The 20,416-nt window shown below is 44.3% G+C and overlaps 1 protein-coding gene across 1 annotated transcript in view; it reads right to left on the reverse strand.

Moving 5' to 3' along the window:
* The window catches only part of PYGM (glycogen phosphorylase, muscle associated), an 81,002-nt gene that overhangs the window by 25,303 nt on the left and 35,283 nt on the right, over positions 1-20,416 (reverse strand). The window contains exons 8-14 of the mRNA XM_044269762.1: positions 19,689-19,832; positions 19,506-19,598; positions 5,837-5,983; positions 5,493-5,656; positions 5,296-5,410; positions 3,288-3,389; positions 2,244-2,391 (exon numbers count right to left, since the gene is read on the reverse strand). Of these exons, the coding sequence (XP_044125697.1) occupies positions 2,244-2,391; positions 3,288-3,389; positions 5,296-5,410; positions 5,493-5,656; positions 5,837-5,983; positions 19,506-19,598; positions 19,689-19,832 (913 nt within the window). The remainder of the gene's footprint in view (positions 1-2,243; positions 2,392-3,287; positions 3,390-5,295; positions 5,411-5,492; positions 5,657-5,836; positions 5,984-19,505; positions 19,599-19,688; positions 19,833-20,416) is intronic.

The following is a 20,416-nucleotide window of genomic DNA, read 5'->3' on the forward strand; positions in this document are numbered from 1 at the left end:
CTCCCCAGCAGGCATTTTGTGGAGAGAGAGGAGAAGAGCTTGAATACTGTGCTGTGCTTTTTCAAATTAAAAAATGAGAAAAGATCGCCTATCCGGGAGAGATGTACCTTGGTAGCTCTCCCAGAGTACTGCACAATCAAATTAAATGGGGGGTCAGTAACATATATAAAACATAACTTTTAATCAATCTAAATTAGAAAACCTGGGGGCGGTGGTTTTAAGTTTGTCTTTTGAGGGTGGACACATTGTAGCAGGGGACGTGTATGGGCTCCTTCCTGCAAGAGTGACACCCCTCTGGGCACCTTACTAGCTCATTTGCATACCAAATAAGCTGGATTTTCAGAGGATAAAAACATTTATTGCTAGAACAAAGGCACATCTGGAACTAAGTGCTATTAGGCCATGGCTTAACTTCAATAGCGATTATCCTGGTGACAGATTTCCTTTAAAGCTCACCTACAACAGTGAAGAAAAAAGGCTGGGTTGTTATGGAAACCTGGAGTAAAACTGTGTATGTGGAGGCTAACGGCCTGCAAGCTTCTATTAGCTGATGCATTTTTTGGGAATATCTCAGGAACGGTACGTCCTAGAGAGCTGAGACCCAGTCTAAAACCTTCCCAGACACCTGATGTACCTGTGTGCCAAATTTCGTGATTGTAAATGCAACGGTGCGGATTCCTTTAGCCGACATACACACATACATACACTTAGCTTTATATATTAGATTAGCAATCTGAGATTAAGAATGGCTGTAGACATTGGGTGGAATGGCCACTCCCGTTCTCCATACAAGCAGGGCTCTAGGGCTATGAATATACTTAAAGGGATTCTGTCACCAGGATTAACGATATGTAGATATTTATATGTGCCCATTAGTCTTAATGCAGTGTTTCCAATCATCCCTCTGTTTATGACCTGTGTGCCTTATATTCTTATAAAAATCGATCTTATTCATATGTCAATCACCTCTGTCAGGAGCCCATGAGGTTGTCCCACGATCTCCTGGAGCCCGGCCGCGCCCATCGATCTGGAGCCCAGCACCGCCTACTACTTTATATTCACTGCACCATCCTGACGTCATGTTATCTCTGCGCCGTAGTCTCGCGCAGGCGCAGTGGACACTGTAGTCTGCGCCCGTTCGGACTACTGGCATCGGCTTCCACTTGTCCACTGCGCGAGACTACGGCGCAGAGATAACATGACGTCATGATAGTGCAGTGAATATAAAGTAGTAGGCGGTGCTGGGCTCCAGATCGATGGGCGCGGCCGGGCTCCAGGAGATCGTGGGACAACCTCTTGGGCTCCTAACAGAGGTGATTGACATATGAATAAGATCGATTTTTATAAGAATATAAGGCACACAGGTCATAAACAGAGGGATGATTGGAAACATTGCATTAAGACTAATGGGCACATATAAATATCTACATATCGTTAATCCTGGTGACAGAATCCCTTTAAAAGGTTGAAGCTGAGTTTTGCTGTAGAGAAGCTGAACAAACCACTGCTGGACATGGACTTGTGATCACTTAAGGTGCAGTGATATGTAGCAGGTCCATTGCGGAAAACCTGCAGTAGATAGGGCCAAAAAGCTGCTGCTGCAAACATGCCCCAAATGGACTGGATTTTATGGTGGCATCACTGCCAGGATCTCAGCAGGTCTACCACTGCTTTCAACCTTTGCATTGCAGAGCTGCGGGTAACACCTACAGCAACAAATGCCATATACTACAGATTAAAGACCTGCAGTGCAGTCACTTTACACTGTGGGTTTTCTCTGTAGCGTGTGGATAAGATTTCTAAAATCTTTGCTTAAGCTGTAAATACTACGTATGTTCAACACAAAATTCTGCTGCTGCTGCTGCTGATCCACATCATTTACGCCACATGCGGCCACGTCCTTATAGCATAAGCTTTCTGGTGTCATCCTACTAGTGTGAATCTAGAACTTTGTCGAAGTAAAAGGACTTGTACGATTTGCTTTGCTGAAGAAACCAGTGGTTTGGTAGGACTTTATTTGCTGCTAGACAAGTATCTTATGACTTTACTTTCAATAAATCCAGTTTTATTTAATCTTATGCTGCTTTTGTCTACCTGGTCACCAGCAATTACAGCACATACGGTGGTATGCCGGTTTACACAATAGAAGAAGACTGTATAGGACTACTTTTTGCACAGATATTAGTATAGTGAAGTCAACACTGACACCTAGCACTCTGCTACCTCCAAGTGAATTGACTTACGGTTGTATAAGGTGATCACATGCAGACAGTTCAGAAGCTGCCTCTTGTATTCGTGGATTCTCTTCACGTGGATATCAAACATGGAACTTGGATTAATCTTCACTTTGTACTCATTCTCCAAATACCGTGCAAACTTGAGTTTATTTTCCTGTAGGAGGCACATTATGAGCATTAGGCCTCATGCACACGACTGTATGTATTTTGCTGTATACAGAAAACGGATCCGCTGGACCCTAAAAGAACAGAACTATTAATGTCCGTAATGCGGACCATAATAGGACATGTTCTATTTTTTTGCGGAACGGAAATACGGACATATGGAAACGGAATGCACACAGAGTACCTTCCGTTTTGAATGAAATGAATGGTTCCGCATACGGACCGCAAAAAAAACGGAACGGACACAGAAAGAAAATACGTTTGTGCGCATGAGGCCTTATTGGGTTGGTAGATTAAAGATATTCTTCACATACAACACTTATTGGTTTGTTAACACCAAATGTCTGCACATCCGACTTGTTCACTTTACAGCGAGGTTGTAATGAAAGCTGATGCCAGCTGAGTGAGCTGCGGTGGAGAAAAACACACATGTCTGCAGAGAAGCTGCACCAGTAAGCAGAGAATGTGTTAATCATCATGTTATGCCTTCACAATGATTTTGTCAATTTTCTCTGATTTGGTAAAAGTGGCTCATTAAAATACCTGAGAAAATGATTAACTAAATCGAGCTCATGTGGGAAAGTCATTAAAAATAGAATGTAATCATCTGACACCCACAGAAGAATGAAGTATGGGAAATGGGCTTGTTTGTTTCGGTAGTCGAGAAATAGGGGTTGCAATCATAATGAGAATTTTACCCAATGGCCAAGGCCCCACTTTCATGAATAGATGCGCCTGCGCAGTGTAACATCACCATCTGTAAGACTGTGGAGCCCAGGAAGGACTGCTCTCTGCTGTAATAGGGGGCAGCTATAACAACTGGACAAGCTGTTTAATGTGCAGAATGTTGGTACCATGTGTAAAGATTGTGGGTTTTTTACCAACCTGCTTGACTTTTGCAATATCTCTGATCAATGCATCATCATTGACAAAGTTCAGTAGCTTCTTCAGCTGGTCGAGGTCAGTGATGTAATCCTCTCCAATGCGCTATAGAAAGCAAGGGGATTAGAATAAATACTGTACCAGCATTACATATGACAATCTTTTTGAAGTCTGCTTCCTATTTAAGGGAATCGGTCATCAGAAAAAGACCTAGGGGCACATTTATTAAGACCGGCGTTTTAGACGTCGGTCTTAATTAGCCTTATAGCAGTCAGTGGATCACCAAAGTTATGAATAGGTGCCGCCGGCCTCTACATAACTTCAGCACATCCAGCGCCAATTCTAAATGTCAGACAGCTCCCTGTCTGTCTTAAATTTAGAACATTTTCTACACCTAAAACAGGCATAGAAAATGATGAATGAGACAGGCCTGTCGGCCCATCCCCTTCCTGCCAACACCAAGCCCATTTTTTTGACCTGGCGTTAGCAGGAAAGATGCGTCAGAATCTGCGCCGGATATATGCCACAAAAGTGGCATATATCTAATCATATGTTTAACATATTTTTAAAGAATGTTTGATGATGTTATTTTTAATGTTATTATTATTCAATGTTAAGATCCATATTTAAACAAAACCCATAAAATCATGTTGTTTTTCGCACTGTCCACTAAGACTAATAATAGGCACCACTTCTTGGTCTGTACAGATCACTTTACTGCAGTGACCTGCTTATCTGTTATTCTAATCCTGCCTGTAATGATATCACCTCTGTGTGTAGATAAGACAAGATCCACCATTCACAATAGGTGATTGTTGAGGCTTATCTAGTCTCTCCTTGTACAATGACCTCTGCACAGGTCACAGAGCATGCCTAGAAAACTCTCCCATAGAAGTCAATGAGGTCCCGTCCTGACCATTCTGTCTATGGACTATGGGGCTTCCGTTAAGCAGTTTTCTAAATGCTCGCTATATGCTGTTCAGAACAGCTCGGGCAAGATGGCAGCCCCCATAATTATGTTCAGGAAATAGAATTAAAATATCTGTAAATCAGTCCCCATTCACTTCTATGGGACAGCTCAATACTACAGAGCTATCCCATAGAAGTGAATGGGGACGCCATACTTGTAATTACACATGCTCACCACTGCAATTGCTGTGGCGTGCAGGTAAACAGAGCAGAGAAGGCAGTGCTCAAATGAATGCTGCCTTCTCTTCAAACAGCTGATCGGTGGGGGTGCAGGAGTCGGACCTCCACCAATCTGACTAGTAAAAAGTGAACAACCATTTTACTCTTGAATACAGCCACAATTGGCAGAATCAGAGTGGTTCTACTGAACTGAGATCACCATAAAACACTAGAATAAGCTCTTCTGTATGCTTTAAATTGTTGTCAGCCCATGTCTATAGAACACTAATAGACCCTTAAACAGGCACTAAATGGCTACAGGGCCATGGCCCTGACTTATCAAGACCTTGTTAGGCCCTGCCCGCCAGAGGTGGCATATAATTTATATGTCATAAATGAAATGCCTCTTCCAGCAGTGTGTGTGCCAGACTTACGCCTACTATAGCTCATAGCTGGCATAGATTACAGTCATCATTTATGCCAGTTTCTGGCATAAATGATGATAAACGTGTTCACCTTTTCAGAAACAGGTGAGGGTGACATAAATATGCCAGTTGCCATAATGGCATTTAAATAGTGACAAAACCAGGTGATGAGACTTTTTAACGCCAAAAACCAGGTATAGGGAGCCCCCTTATAACGTCAATAGTCCTATTAGTTCGGTGAGGCTATTATTACGACCTTTTTAATCGTTCTCATCTAAAAAAAAATCGGAGATTTCAGAGGACAGTAGAAGTTTTTTACTAACTAATCAGTTATAGGATGAGGCCACAGTAATGTGATCATTGTAACGTCAGATGGCTCATAGGCACTCAACACACCTTAATTCCGAATTTTCTGTAGCGTACCAGTGGGTATGATAAATTTACCATACACCTCTTACCTCTGCAATGACTTCTGCCAGACCTGGGTTACACAACACTAACCAGCGCCGGGGAGTAATGCCATTAGTCTTGTTCTGGAACTTATGGGGGTCCATTTCATAGAAATCATGGAAACTGAAAATATAAAATAGTAAAATTAAAACAAAGAAGCAGACTAAAGAGGAAAATTGGCCTCATGCATAGAACGCATACTCACACGGTGTCTTTTATGATATCCGAGTGAATCTGAGCAACGCCATTTACTGCATGTGAGCCCACAATGCACAAATGAGCCATATTAATACGCTTAACTGAGCCCTCTTCAACAAGAGACATTCTGCCCATGCGGTCCAGGTCTCCAGGAAACATGGCAGAGACTCGCTGCATGGAGGACAGGGAAAAGTCTTAAGGTGAAAGTGGCAGTGCAAGAATAAACATAAGTGGATTAGACATCGGGGGGAGAAGAGGGCAAGGTACACATGTGGGACAGGAAAGGGAGAGGAGCATAAGATTAGTACAAGAGGGGAATAAGTTCTTCAAATATTGGAACTAAGACTGTACATTGAGGTGTCTCTGATTAATTTCATAGATAATGTCCAGGTGTCTTGGGAGCAAATTCTGCAGGAGATGAACCGGCCAGCGCTCTAAAGCCTCAGGTAACACTGTGTGGTTGGTATAAGCACATGTGCGGACAGTCAGATCCCAGGCCTAAAGGTGCAAAGAAAAGAAGGACATTGTTTCTGTAGGCTGACTTAGTATAGTCACATGACCTGACAAGAAAATCCTGTGGCAGTAATTGTGTATGACAAAAAATTTATATTCACGGGGTATTGCTCCATGTTATCTCTTATCTAAATCACACTTAGTGAATATATTTATTCACCTAGCCTGCGTACGTTTATTCATTCTCAAATCTTTTGAATTCACGTTACATTACATGAGTGGCCAATACAAGGTTACATTTTACAGTAGTTCTATCCACAAAAATACAATGAGAGGCACAAGATATATAAGTGGAAAAGGAAAAAGTCTAACCCTGCTTTCACACCTGAGCGTTTCTCAAACGCGCGTTTTACGCGCATTTTTGTCGCGCGTTTTTATGCGCGTTTTTTGTAATAGTAAACGCGCGTTTGACGCGTGTTTGTGTGATTGACTGCAGTGTCCTATGGCCACAAACGCGCGTCAAAACGCCCCAAAGAAGCTCAAGTACTTGATTATGCGTCGGGCGTTTTACAGCGCGATCGTACGCGCTGTAAAACGCCCAGGTGAGAACCATTCCCATAGGGAAGCATTGGTTTTCATGTGTTGAGCGTTTTACAGCGCGTTTGAACGCGCTGTAAAACGCTCAGGTGTGAACTTAGCGTCAATCACTTTTAAAAACTCCCTCTGTTCCAGCGCTACCTCTCCCCGTAGTCTGGAGAACCCCTTTAAACGGGGCAGCACTCCAGTATTATTCATGGATATTGCCCAGTGTACAAAGCTGTGCTGCTCCAGAGCAAAGCAGTCACCCAAATATCACCCATTGTGGGGGTGACAGGAGTCAGTCACACCAATCTGATCATAAAGATAGTTCCATCAATATTACAGTCTCAGAAAAGCCCTCAAAGATGTGGGGCCACCCAAGCAGATTGATCCAATCGGGAGTTCTTGGCCAGGGGGGAGTCTTAGATGAAATTTAGCCATCCGGGTATGGCAGGAATCCAATTGTCATAGTGGTCATATGGGGGCTCTATATGGCAGTATGATGATAAAACATAAGATAAAGTTGTGATTAGTGAGTGGACCCTCCTTTATCAAATGGATTCAGAGAACAATCTACTAAAAGTAACACTGTGTAACGTAGACCTTTCTGATGAGCTGACTGTACCAATATATCAATGTCAAATCAAAAGATGAAGGCCAATTACAGCACAAATACAATACATAGTCTAAATTCACCAATGCAGCAGAAAAATGAACCTACTAATTAATAGCAGCAATGGCCACGGTAGATCTGCTGTAGGTTTCTTTTCCTCCGGGTCTTCAGTTGTAGACTACATACAGTTACTAAATGTGGTGATTAGTTACAAGGGGATCATTTACAACCATCTGTTTAAGGGAATGGCCTAAATGATATTAAATGCTGATTACTTATGTGAATTGCTGCTAGTCTGTTCCCGCATGAACTGTCAGAAGATATTTCAGTTATGAACATCTCTGCTTATTACTTCATGGAGTTTATTTGATTAATGTAAGTATAGCAGTTATGAAGAACATGCTGGGGAGGAAGGATCTTCTGAGATGGAAAAGATAGCAGGTAGCTAATGATGACAAAAGACGATCAGCAGATAAAAGACAAAGGGGGAGAAAATGGAGGGCTAAATAAATGACAATTGTGTATACGTTTAGCGGTTATAAGGCTCTGAGGGTTATGAACTGTTATTGACATGCACCAACTGCTCAACCTTCCCCTTCGTATTAAAGATTCAGTGATTCCGTGGGCTTAATTTAATACGTTTTCACCTAGCAGTGTCATTCCGTTTCTCTTACCATAAACATTCAGATAAATCAATATTCTATATTAGGTCGCATCTTTCTTTTCTCATTCCTCACTAGTTATCCAAAGAGCTCTTAAAGGGACAGCATCCATAGTAGCACCGATTTTGCAGACCTGATTTAGGCATCTACCATATGTTAGATGTACTGTATTATAATCATTTACAAACCATTCAAGTATTGCTGACAATTAAATATTGAGATTTAGCATTTTGGATCATTTTTGTTTCCACCAATAATGCAGGTTTTTGAACTGATGGTAAAACAAATCCTATTACACTACTACAGCAGAGAAGGGGACAAGTGACAATTGTCACAATATCAAAAGAAGAAAGAAAGGCTTATAGGAAGAATATAATGCAAGCCTACAAGGTAATAAAGATTGGCATTTTTAGCTTTAGTAAATTATTGCGTTCCCTGTATAATACCAGTTCTAGAGTATACGCTGGGCTCTATGATTCCCACTGTCAATATGATGTGCCTCTACACAGGGGAGAGTAAATGATTACAGAAATGTAAACCAGCTATGGGCTTCCGTAGATTTCAGTCTAGGCTCCTGGGCTCCTGGAGGATGCACTTGATTTATGACAAAGTGTGCACGTCCTCCAGCGGCACAGGGGATAACAAAGACCAGCGTAAAACGGCAGTGTCTGATGAATCCCCCCCCCCCCCCCAACTGTATCTTTGTAAGCACTGAATGGACAGAGGTAGCGTTTGTAGGCACACACATTTTGTCAATCCATTCACACATTTTCAGGAGGAGAAACAGGGGAATACCACAAAGCAGAGTTCTAAGAAAAGATTCTCCGGAATTGCTATTTTATTGGGAATAGCAGTATTTACTAATACAAACAATCCAGGAGAGCCAAGTGGTCCTCTTTCAGTAAAATAATAGGAGTATTGATCCTCCCTTTGTTCTGCAGGACTGGGGAGTTAGCAAATTAGATTAAGCAATTTCCTAATTTCTATTGATGGCCTTCTCAGGTTACAGCTGTACACAATATACATGAAACCAACAGCACCGAGGACTGACCTGCAGTAGCAAGCGCAGCTACGTGCAAAAGTAATGAAGAATGAGTTCCCCCAGTAGACTGTGTCTAAGGCCGTATGGCTGCTGTGAAGCATACAGTATATCTAAATGCTGTAAACGGCAGCTCAGGCAAAATGGCTGCCCCATAGTCTTGCATTGAAAATCGGAAAATAAAAACAGATCAGAAAATAAGTGTCTTTATCTGGTTTTAACTGTTAGGAAAAATTATAGGCAGCAGATTCCCAAAAAGGCTGCGAAGATTGAAACAGATGAAATAGGGTCACTGCAAAAGGTTACGCTGATACCATGTTAAAGTGTTTAGGTAAAATATTGCTGTGTTTGTGTATCCAACAGCATTGTATTGATAAGTCAAAATTAACAACTTGACTCAACCCCTTTAGGTTGCTAGGAGTTGGACTGGAGTCTGCCCTTAGGCACTAGAGAGAGAGTGCTTGGTGGAGGAAGAGAGTGGATGTACATGTGCTTACTCCTCATAACTAGGCCTGAGGGAGAACCTTCATCTCTGAGGCATCCGCAGCAATTGCTGCACCTAAGAACTTCAGAGAGAGAAAGGATACTAGAAGATCCAGGATCTACAAAGCTACGCATTGAAGACAGTCAGCAAGGTATCGTACACATTTATGGCAGAGTGAAAGAGACTTTGCTGCTGTGAGATGGAACATTGCTAGCGCACTCTTCTGCACCCTGAGATGGTTTGGCCAGCCGTACCTTAATTCTGTACCCCTCAGCCTGGGAATTACAGAACATATACCCTAAATCTCAGTTGTATGCCTTACATTAGAAAGACAGAGAGAACGAATACCAAAACCCCAATCATTGCTGCTATCCATACATTGCTGTTGAGGAGATATTACAGTGTGAACTACTACTTGGAACTGTGCCTTTATACTGTTGGATGTACGTCTACTCCTATCCTGTCCTGCATTTTAGTAAAGAAAGACTTATTTATTTACTACAACAGGCCTGGTTACTGACTCCATCACACGCCGGCCTTGCACCCAAACCCACACGTGTTTCCTATTTGATTAACGTATACAAAAAACATATACGTTAAATGGATGCCTCCGACTGATGCCATGCAGTGGCATCCGTTCACCATAGAGTTCTAATGTAAAAAAAAGTTTTTTACTGTACTCTACAAGAACATGTGCTGCGTTTTTGTATCCTTTCTGTATAAGTCAAACGGAGGCAAAAAAACGTGAAGTGAACACACCCTAAGCCTTTATGCTGCAGTAAGAACACACCTTGTCCAGCCCTATCACTTAAAGTGGAGGGGGGAGTATAGAGCACTATGGCCAGCGCTCTGCTGCTCCAAACATGTCATAAAAATGAATATGTGTCCACTCTTATCAGTGGTGTAACAAGGGCGGAGATCCTCCCTGGGTGTCAGGCTGTCAGCTATACAGGGGGTGCTGCCGTGCCTGCCTGCATGCGGGCACTTGAGTCTAGGGCTGCTCAGGCGGGTCGGGTTAGGCTACTTTCACATGGTTTGTCAACCTTCAGAAATTTCTGGAGAGTCCATAAATTGATGTGTCTGTGATTTTTTTTAATCCAGAACTTGAAAGCTTCCAGTGTCACAGAATTAAAAAAAATGTTTTATATGTCATCATGACCTTTCAAAGGTTTTGATTAATGGGGGGTCCAAGTGGTGAGACCCCCCCCCCCCCAATCCCTAGAATAAGGAGAGAGAAGCACTTGTATATCGTACTCTCTCCTCAGTGCAGGAGATAGAATCGAGATGGGGCCATATACTTTGTGTTGAGTTGTCTCTTGCAGCAGGAAGAGAGATCGTCGATGGGTTGGGGTCTCACCACCAGCGGAGAATTGGATTATAGCAGGGATGTTTGGGTCCGCTGCCCCGGGCCCAACGCCGACCCAAAAGGCCATTATTATGGGAGAGATTACTATGTGGGGGCAAATTACTATATAAGGCAATGTGGGGGAAACTACTGTGTGGGGGCAGTGTGGGGAAAACTACTGCTCGGGGGCAGTGTGGGGGAAATTACTGTGTGGGGGAAATTACTGTGTGGCGGCAGTGTGGGGGAAATTACTGTGTGGGGGCAGGTTGGGGGAAACTACTGCATGGGGGCAGTGTGGGGGAAATTACTATATGGGTGAAACTACTGCGTGGGGGCAGTGTGGGGAAATTACTGCGTGGGGGAAATTACTGCGTGGGGGCAGTGTGGGGGAAATTACTGCGTGGGGGCAGTGTGGGGGAAATTACTGCATGGGGCAGTGTGGGGGAAATTACTGTGTGGGGGCATTGTGGGGGAAATTACTATATGGGGGAAACTACTATGATGGGGACTCTTGTTACTGGCACATGATGTTTTTTTTTTGTTACTGGCACCTGATGGGGGGCTTTTGTTACTGGCACATGATGGGGGGCTTTTGTTACTGCCACCTGATGGGGGGCTTTTGTTACTGGCACCTGATGGGGGGCTTTTGTTACTGGCACATGATGGGGGGCTCTTGTTACTGGCACATGATGGGGGGCTCTTGTTACTGGCACATGATTGGGGGGCTCTTGTTACTGGCACATGATTGGGGGGCTCTTGTTACTGGCACATGATTGGGGGGCTCTTGTTACTGGCACATGATTGAGGGGGCTCTTGTTACTGGCACATGATTGGGGGCTCTTGTTACTTGTGCATGATTGGGAGGCATCTATAAGAGGACATTTTACTGGCACATTATTGGGTGGCATCTATGGGGGCACTTATTTCTGGCACATTATTGGGGCACTTATTACTGGCACATTATTGGGGGCACTTATTACAGGCACATTATTAGGGGCACTTATTACAGTCACATTATTGGTGGGCTCTATAGGGGCATATACTGGGGGGCTCTGTACAGTAGCATTTTATACTGGGACACATTATGGTGGGTACTACGGGGAAGTGGGGAGAGGAGTACTATGGGGTCATCTACAGGAGGCACTAAGAAGGGATATTTTCTACTGGTACATTATGGGGGCACTAGGAGGAAGGGGGGAGAGAAGCACTATGGGGGCATTTACTGGGGGAACTATATAGGGGTATTTTATACTGGCACATTATGGGGGCACTATGGGGACATTAGCTCAACTGGAGGCATTACAAGGGGGTATTTTTTGCACTGTCACAGTAGAATTATTTCTACTGGGGGGGGGGCATTATGGTGGGCTTTATTACTCCCCCATAGTATGACCCCCTAGTAGCAGCACCAGCCTCTCCCTGCTCTGCGACCCCACTGCCCCTTCTCCAAATCCTTATTATGAAATCTTTCTCATTAGGATAAAACACAACATCAGCTCCACCGAGCCCCCCAGCCAAAGTGTTGAAGTGGTGTCCGAGATCCCCAAGGGCCAAGCCAAGTAATTGTAAGTTTTCATGTGAAATATGTTTGTTATACACATATAGCATAAACTGTGCCACACAATATACAGTATACCTCTACACTGTGTAGTCTGTTCTATAGGCACCATTGTTTTGTGGCGGCAGACAGAAAATAATCTGGAAGTGCCCCTCCTGAGACCACGCACCCCCGTCAGCGATCTGGGAAGGGGGGGATGTCTTCTGAGCTAACGGATGCAGTAGCAGCCTCATAGCCCCCATATATGGCTAAAAAGTTATTGCTTCGTGGGGGGGGGGGGGTGACACCATTTTGTACCATACCAGGTGACACCAGCCCTAGCAATGCCACTGGATATTATAAATGCTGTGGACACTATAGGGACATTTGGGGCAATTTATCAAGCTGGTGTAAAGTAGAACTGGCTTAGTTGCCCATAGCAGCCAATCAGATTCCACCTTTCATATTTGACAGACAGCTCTTTTAGAAATCCAGTTCTACTTTACAGCAGTTTGATAAATGACCCCAATTATGTCTACTGGGGTCAGTATTTTTTCAGCAGTATAGTACCTGGGACATTGGGGAGCACAGTGGGCACAGTATTGTGAGTGGCAGCAGGATGACACTGTGGGGACATCAGGATGGGGAGGTTTGATGGAAAATTGAGAAATCTAACGTGCCTGTGTTACAAACTCTGTAGAGACGAGATGCGGCTGAAAGAATTTGTCATGGCGGTCTAACAGAGGAGAAGAGGAAAGAGAAGGTCTACATGACAGAAGATGTCCCTGGATGTAAGAGGTCAGAAGATGTCCCTGGATGTATTAGGGGGTGTGCCACAGAAAGGACCCGCCCTGGGTGCCAAACACTCTAGGCATGCCACTGGTTGAACGTTTACTTAAATCAAATGTCTCAGGACTGTTGGTACAGTTCATCAATACAGTGCACTTATATGGCATAAAGGAGGATTCAGAAATTACTTTAGCTGTAATCCTTACAACAGGTTTGGCAATTATCAGTTGAGGAGTTTTCCTAATGCTGTTACTTTACAGGCAAGACAAAAGTTCTCTACTTAGATAGTTCTACTTTAAGTCCAATCTCTAGTACTCAGGTACGGAATATAATGGTTTCCTTACTTTATATTGGGCAATCCAATAAGGGCGTTCTCCCTTGTGGCAGGCAAACTCTCTGCTAAATTATTTTATGCAGGATGCTCTCCTGAAGTATTCAGGATCACTATGTCTCAGAAGGCATGTAGTGAAAAAGGATAATTAGGCGCCTTTTAATCTCTTAAGGACACAGGGTGTACAGGTACTCCCGATCACCGCCGCGTGGGACAATGCACGGGGGGGTCCTGTGACCCCCCCCCCCCTTATGTTGGCGATCGCAGCAAACCGCAGGTCAATTCAGACCTGCGGTTCTCTGCGTTTTCGGGTTATTCGGGTCTCTGGGGGCCCGATAACCCGGAACAGGATGGTGATTGGTGGTGTGATAATACACCACCAATCACCATCCTGCGATCCTGAGAGGTGATATTGACATCACCTCTCAGGATCGCTTCTGATTGGCTGCAGGGGCCGGCGGGTGGTTTAAATGATTGCAGCACTCCTCTTCTCCTCTTTTCTGTGTCTGGGAGCGAGGAGAGAGGAGGCTGCATCGATCTCCAGAGCCAGCACCCCCATATCTGCCCAGCACCCGCCTTCTGACCCTCCACAGTGCCATCTGGCACTAAAAGATATTTAGGGAAAGGTTAAGGTAGGCAGGGATATTCAGGGAAAGTTTAGTGGGGAAAAAAAAGTTTCAACTGTTGCATTACCCTAATCGGGTGTGTGGGGTCCGCAGCACAGCTGTGTGACCCTAGACCCCCCAGGGGTGCTACAGTTTCCCCCCTGCCCCCCCCCCCCCCACCACACACATTTTTTTAGGGTGCAAGCAGTTGATTGTTTTTTTTTTTTCTGCGTACGCTGACTGTGGCCGGTACGCTTAGCATCCGGCCACTGTTAGCGCATCACACACCCCACCACTGATCAGCTTCGGACGGCTGATCAGCGAGTTAGAATTTTATTTTTTCAAATTTTGGGGCCTTTTTTTTTTTTTTTTTTTGTTAGTTTTAGGGATAAGTCCGCGAACACCCGTGCCCCCACACGTACACTAAAAAAAGATTTCCACACACGCACACACACACTCCCTTATGGCCCGCCGGTTCTCGGCCGAGGAGGCATATGCCCAACTTGCCTCCGAGAGTCCCAGTGAAGGGCGAGGATGACCCTACTTTCCTTTTCTCATCCGCGTCCTCCTCATTATCTAGTGACTATGTGGCCCACACTAGTACGAGCAGCTCTGGGGCTCGTACTAGTTTTCCGGCCCACCAGATAAGTCTACCGGAGCCCCCTACCGGTGAACTTGCATGGTGTACCCCAGAGCATTTTGAGCCTGCGATTCCTGATTTTGTTGGCCAAGCAGGAATCCAGATTCCCACAGTAGGCTTCACTGAATATGACTATTTTAGTATTTTTCAGTGACCACTTTGTGAATCTGATGGTGGAGAAAAGGAACCTGTACGCCAAACAGTTCATTGTTCAATACCCAGGCTCCTTTTTGGCTAGGGCCGGTGGCTGGACTCCGGTCTGTGCAGCCGAGATGAGGACGTTTTGGGGCCTCGTGCTGCACATGGGCCTAGTAAAAAAACAAAAACAGTGTCAGGCATTACTGGAGTGGGGACGTCATCTACCAGATCCCACTTTACAGTACGGCCATGACACGTACCCGGTTTGAGGCCACCCGGAAATGCCTGCATTATGCAGATAATGCAGCATGTCCCCCCCAAGGTGATCCTGCCTATGACCGCCTGTACAAAATCAGGCCGGTCATTGATCACTTTGGGGCCAAATTTTTGAAGGCCTATGTACCTGGAAGAGAGGTCGCGGTTGAAGAGTCTCTCGTTGCTTTTAAGGGGAGAATCATTTTCCGCCAGTATGTTCCCTCTAAGCGGGCGAGGTATGGCGTGGAGCTGTACAAACTTTGAGAGAGTACCTCAGGGTACGACTACAAGTTTCGTGTGTACAACGGGCGAGATTCACTTATTAAACCCCCAGAATGTCCCCCCACTCTGGGTGCTAGCGGGAAACTTGTGTGGGACCTTATGCACCCACTGCTAGATAAAGGTTACCACCTGTACGTGGATAACTTTTATACTAGTATCCTCGCCGCCAGATCCACGTCCTCTTGTGGGACCGTGCAGAAAAATCAACACGGCCTTCCTACCCACCACCTCCAGGTACCTATCCCCAGGGGTGAGACCCGTGCCCTTACCAGTGGAAACCTGTTGCTGGTCAGATATAAGGACAAGGGGGATGTCCTTGTACTGTCCACAATTCACGATAACGGCATCACCCCTGTCCCTGTGCGAGGTACCGCGGCAACGGTCCTCAAGCCCGATTGTATCGTCGACTACAATCGGTATATGGGAGGAGTTGATATCTCTGATCAAGTCCTCAAGGCATATAATGCCATGCGCAAAACCCAGGCATGGTACAAAAAAGTTGCGGCCTACTTGGTACAGGTTGCCTTGTACAACTCTTTTGTGCTGTCCCAGAGCACTGGCACCACAGGGAAATTCCTTCAGTTCTATGAGGCAGTTCTCAAGGTCCTGATCTTTTCTGACCGGGAAAGAGCAGGCCGGAGTAACTCGGGAACTGGAGGCGCCTGGATCGTCCCTGGCCAACACTTTGCAGGTGTGGTCCTCCATACTGGAAAGAAGTGTCACAGGAGGGGGATACGGAAGGGCACCACCACTCAGTGTGACACGTGCCCCGATCATCCGGGCCTCTGCATTGACGGATGCTTCAGGGAGTACCACAATTCCATGGAGTACTAAATTTATAATCCCCTCCCCAAATTTTTATTCCATTTAGCCACTGACAATTGGAAAAAAACTATGGTTCTCAGACTTAAGACACCAAAACAAAACATATTTTTTTTTACAAAAATATTATTTTGTAAAACTAAAATAAATTTAAAAAATACATATTAGGTATCGGCATGTCCGTAAGAATCTGCTCTATAAAAATACCCCATGACCTAACCCCTCAGATGAACACGTTTTTTTTTTTTTTTAAAAAAGGTATTTTTTGTCACCTTACATCACTAAAATTGTAATAGCAAGCGATCAAAAAGTCACATGCCCCCCAAAATAGTGCCAATAAAACCGTCCTCTCATCCCGCAAAAATTGAGCCCCTACCTAATATAATCGGCTAAACCAAAATAAAAAACTGACTCTTAGACTATGGAGATACTAAAATGTTTTGTTTTTTGTTTATAAAAGGATAATATAGTGTAAAACATAGATAAATTTAAGAAAAGTAGACATATTAGGTATCGCCGCGTCTGTAAGAATCTGCTCTATAAAAATACCCCATGACCTAACCTCTCAGATGAACACGGTCCAAAAGATAAAATAAAAACGGTGCCAAAACAGCAATTTTTTGGCAAATTTTCCATTTTAATCAGTTTTAATTTTCCATTTTAATCAGCAGGGGTTAACAGCTAAACAAAACTTAATATTTATTCCCCTGATTCTGCAGTTTACAGAAACACCCCATATGTGGTCGTAAACTGCTGTATGACCAAACGGCAGGGCGCAGAAGGAAAGGAACGCCATATGGTTTCTGGAAGGCAGATTTTGATGGCTTTTTTTTTTTGGTACCATGTCCCATTTGAAGACCCCCTGATGTACCCCTAGAGTAGAAACTCCATAAAAGTGACCCCATCTAAGAAACTACACCTCTCAAGGTATTCAAAACTGATTTTACAAACTTTATTAACCCTTTAGGTCTTCAACAGTTTATGGCAAATGGAGATGAAATTTCAGAATTTCTATTTTTGGTAACCTTGCCTCACAAAAATGTAATATAGAGCAACCAAAAATCATATGTACCCTAAAACAGTACCAACAAAACTGCCACCTTATCCTGTAGTTTCCAAAATGGGGTCCCTTTTATGGAGTTTCTACTCTAGGGGTGCATCAGGGGGCTTCAAATGGGACATGATGTAAATAAACCAGTCCAGCAAAATTTGCCTTCCAAAAACCACACAGCGCCCCTTTCCCTCTACACCCTACCGTGTGCCCGTACAGTAGTTTATGGCCACATATGGGGTGTTTCTGCAAACTACAGAATTAGGGCAATAAATATAGCATTTTGTTTGGCTGTTAACCCTTGCTTTGTAACTGGAAAAAATTGATTTAAATGAAAAATGTGCACAAAGAAAAAAAAAAAAAAAAAAAGAATGGCCTGGATAAGTAAAGCGTTTTAAAGTTATTCACACATAAAGTGACACTAGTCAGATTTTCAAAAAATGGCCTGGTCCTTAAGGTGAAATATGGCTGTGTCCTTAAGGGGTTAATCATCCAGATGTGTCCAGGTACTTTTAAGTCTCTCCCGGTCACTGGTGCTTTTGAAGTCCATTGGCTAATTTTAGCTCTAATCTTCACTAGTCTTTCTCTATATTCTTACATAGACTCACTTGTCTGTGCTGGGTTGCTGTGACTACTTGGTCGGTCCTCTCCAGGCTTGATCAGGGCCCAGAGGGTGAAAAGGCAGCTACATCTTGGACTGAGCCTGCTCTGCTCCTCCATACACTTCCTTCTCCTCTCTGCTTCCTACGTTACTCCCTTCTGTCTCAACACTTCCTTCACACTGAGTAAGCAAACCCCAAGCTATATCTAGTATGTGGCTCGAGCACCACCTAGGGCGAATAAATGCAATGACAATGCCAGCCTGAACTTAGGTATTACAATACATTAAGCACATATACAGAAAGTATAGAAATTAAGCACATATACAGAAAGTAACTGCAAGAGCAGTGGAGCTCTGTAACTGCAAGAGCAGCAGAGCTCTGTGACTGCAAGAGCAGTGGAGCTCTGTAACTGCAAGAGCAGTGGAGCTCTGTAAGAGCAAAAGCAGCAGAGCACTGTAACTGCAAGAGCAGTGGAGCTCTGTAACTGCAAGAGCAGTGGAGCTCTGTAAGAGCAAAAGCAGCAGAGCACTGTAACTGCAAGAGCAGTGGAGCTCTGTAACTGCAAGAGCAGTGGAGCTCTGTAAGAGCAAAAGCAGCAGAGCACTGTAACTGCAAGAGCAGTGGAGCTCTGTAACAGCAAAAGCAGCGGAGCTCTGTAAGAGCAGGAGCAGTGGAGCTCTGTAACTGCAAGAGCAGTGGAGCTCTGTAACTGCAAGAGCAGTGGAGCTCTGTAACTGCAAGAGCAGTGGAGCTCTGTAACAGCAAAAGCAGTGGAGCTCTGTAAGAGCAGGAGCAGTGGAGCTCTGTAACTGCAAGAGCAGTGGAGCTCTGTAACTGCAAGAGCAGTGGAGCTCTGTAACTGCAAGAGCAGTGGAGCTCTGTAACAGCAAAAGCAGCGGAGCTCTGTAAGAGCAGGAGCAGTGGAGCTCTGTAACTGCGAGAGAACCGGAGCTCTGCAACAGCAGGAGGAGCGGAGCTCTGTAACTGCAAGAGCAGCAGAGCTCTGTAACTGCAAGAGCAGAGGAGCTCTAACTGCAAGAGCAGCAGAGCACTTTAACAGCAGAGCAGCGGAGCTCTTTTATAAGCAGAGCAGCGAAGCTCTTTTATAAGCAGAGCAGCAGCAGAGCTCTGTAGCAGCCAAGCAATTATCCTGGTAGGGTAGGAGGGAGTAAGCTGATTGGTGGAGGCAGCACGGATAGCGGTTCCCGCTGGCACTCACTCCAATCAGCGGTACATGCCGGCGGCAGTGTAGGGACGAAGGGCTCTCCTCCTCCTCTGCTATGTTGTGGATTCTGCCGGCAGCTGCATAGTAAAGACACGCAGGATAGCGACATTCAGCTCAACTGAATGCTTAACTGCCACCTCCCATTCACCCCACAGCTAAATTATAGGCTCAGGATCGCTCTTGTGATCATGCATTAGTGCCGGCCAGTTTGATTGCCGGGACTTTCGCTTTATAAAACACACCGACTTTTTCCCCCACTTTGGAAGTCAGGAAGGATTTTTCCTCCTTAATATGGGGCAATTGACACCCAGCTCATAAGTTGTTTTTTATATACTACCTCTGAATCAGCACAGTAGGATTATAGGTTTGATTTGATGGACCTATGACTTTTCTCTTTTAACAAACTTGTGTAACTACATGACTATGTGACAATCTAACAGAAAAATTATTTAATGAATAGTTAGTGAAAAAAACTATAGTATGTATCTAAGCAGTTCTGTAGAAGAGTGAGAGATAAATACCACCGCAATTATAAAGGCCAAAGCTAGATATAATGATGTTCCATTACCGTGTCCCAATCCAGTTTTTCAACATCCAAAAATAATCTCATAAGCTCAGGGATAGCCAGAGATGGGTGGGTGTCATTGAGTTGTATGGCCACCTAAAAATTTAAAAAATAAAATAAAATCATAAATGGAAAAATGAAGTTGGTGATTACTGAGAAGATGGGTAAAGGAGCAGAGAAGTGTACCTTTTCAGGAAATGCATCAAAGGATGTGCGGACTGCATCACGGCTCCCAAATTTAGAGGATTTGAAGCGTCTGATTATATCTTGAAGAGTAGCGGCAACAACAAAATACTCTTGTTTTAGACGTAGTTCTTTACCTTCAAAGAACTGGAAAAAAGAGAGTTATGTAACAACAGAAAAATAGAAAAACATAAAAATTCACTAGAGAAGCAAATATGCAGCCTGAGTGTTAATCCAATCATGGTATACAGTATGTGCTCATAGGGGGTCATATATATAGACTGGTGGATGCGGCTAACTTATGTAGAGACACAGGCCTCTATATAACTTTGGCGGTTGGTTGCGCAGGCCATGCGACATGCTTTAAACTGACAGCATTATGACAGCATACATTCAAAAGCTGTAAGGGTTACATAGCATCATAAATCAATATAATACTATGCGACCCCGTTAGTGCTGGGAGTTCGGGACGGGAGCTACCGCAGACACATGTGAATTCAATGAGTTGAACTCACTTGTGTAAAAGGGGCCTAACAGCTGTCTACAATACCGGAAATACGCATAGAGGTCATGGCTTGCAACAAAGTCCAGATCCCTGCACAGGGTATAAGGGTGAATATCAGGGGACTGCCAGTATAACACCCTTTAGTTAAGACTAAAGGCATACCAGTTGGTTGACACAGTGGTTCCACACCCTCTCCCACTGCCATTATCTATAGAAAAAAGTTAAA

Source organism: Bufo gargarizans, chromosome 10 (genome assembly GCF_014858855.1).
Source record: "Bufo gargarizans isolate SCDJY-AF-19 chromosome 10, ASM1485885v1, whole genome shotgun sequence".
Lineage (NCBI taxonomy): Eukaryota > Metazoa > Chordata > Amphibia > Anura > Bufonidae > Bufo > Bufo gargarizans.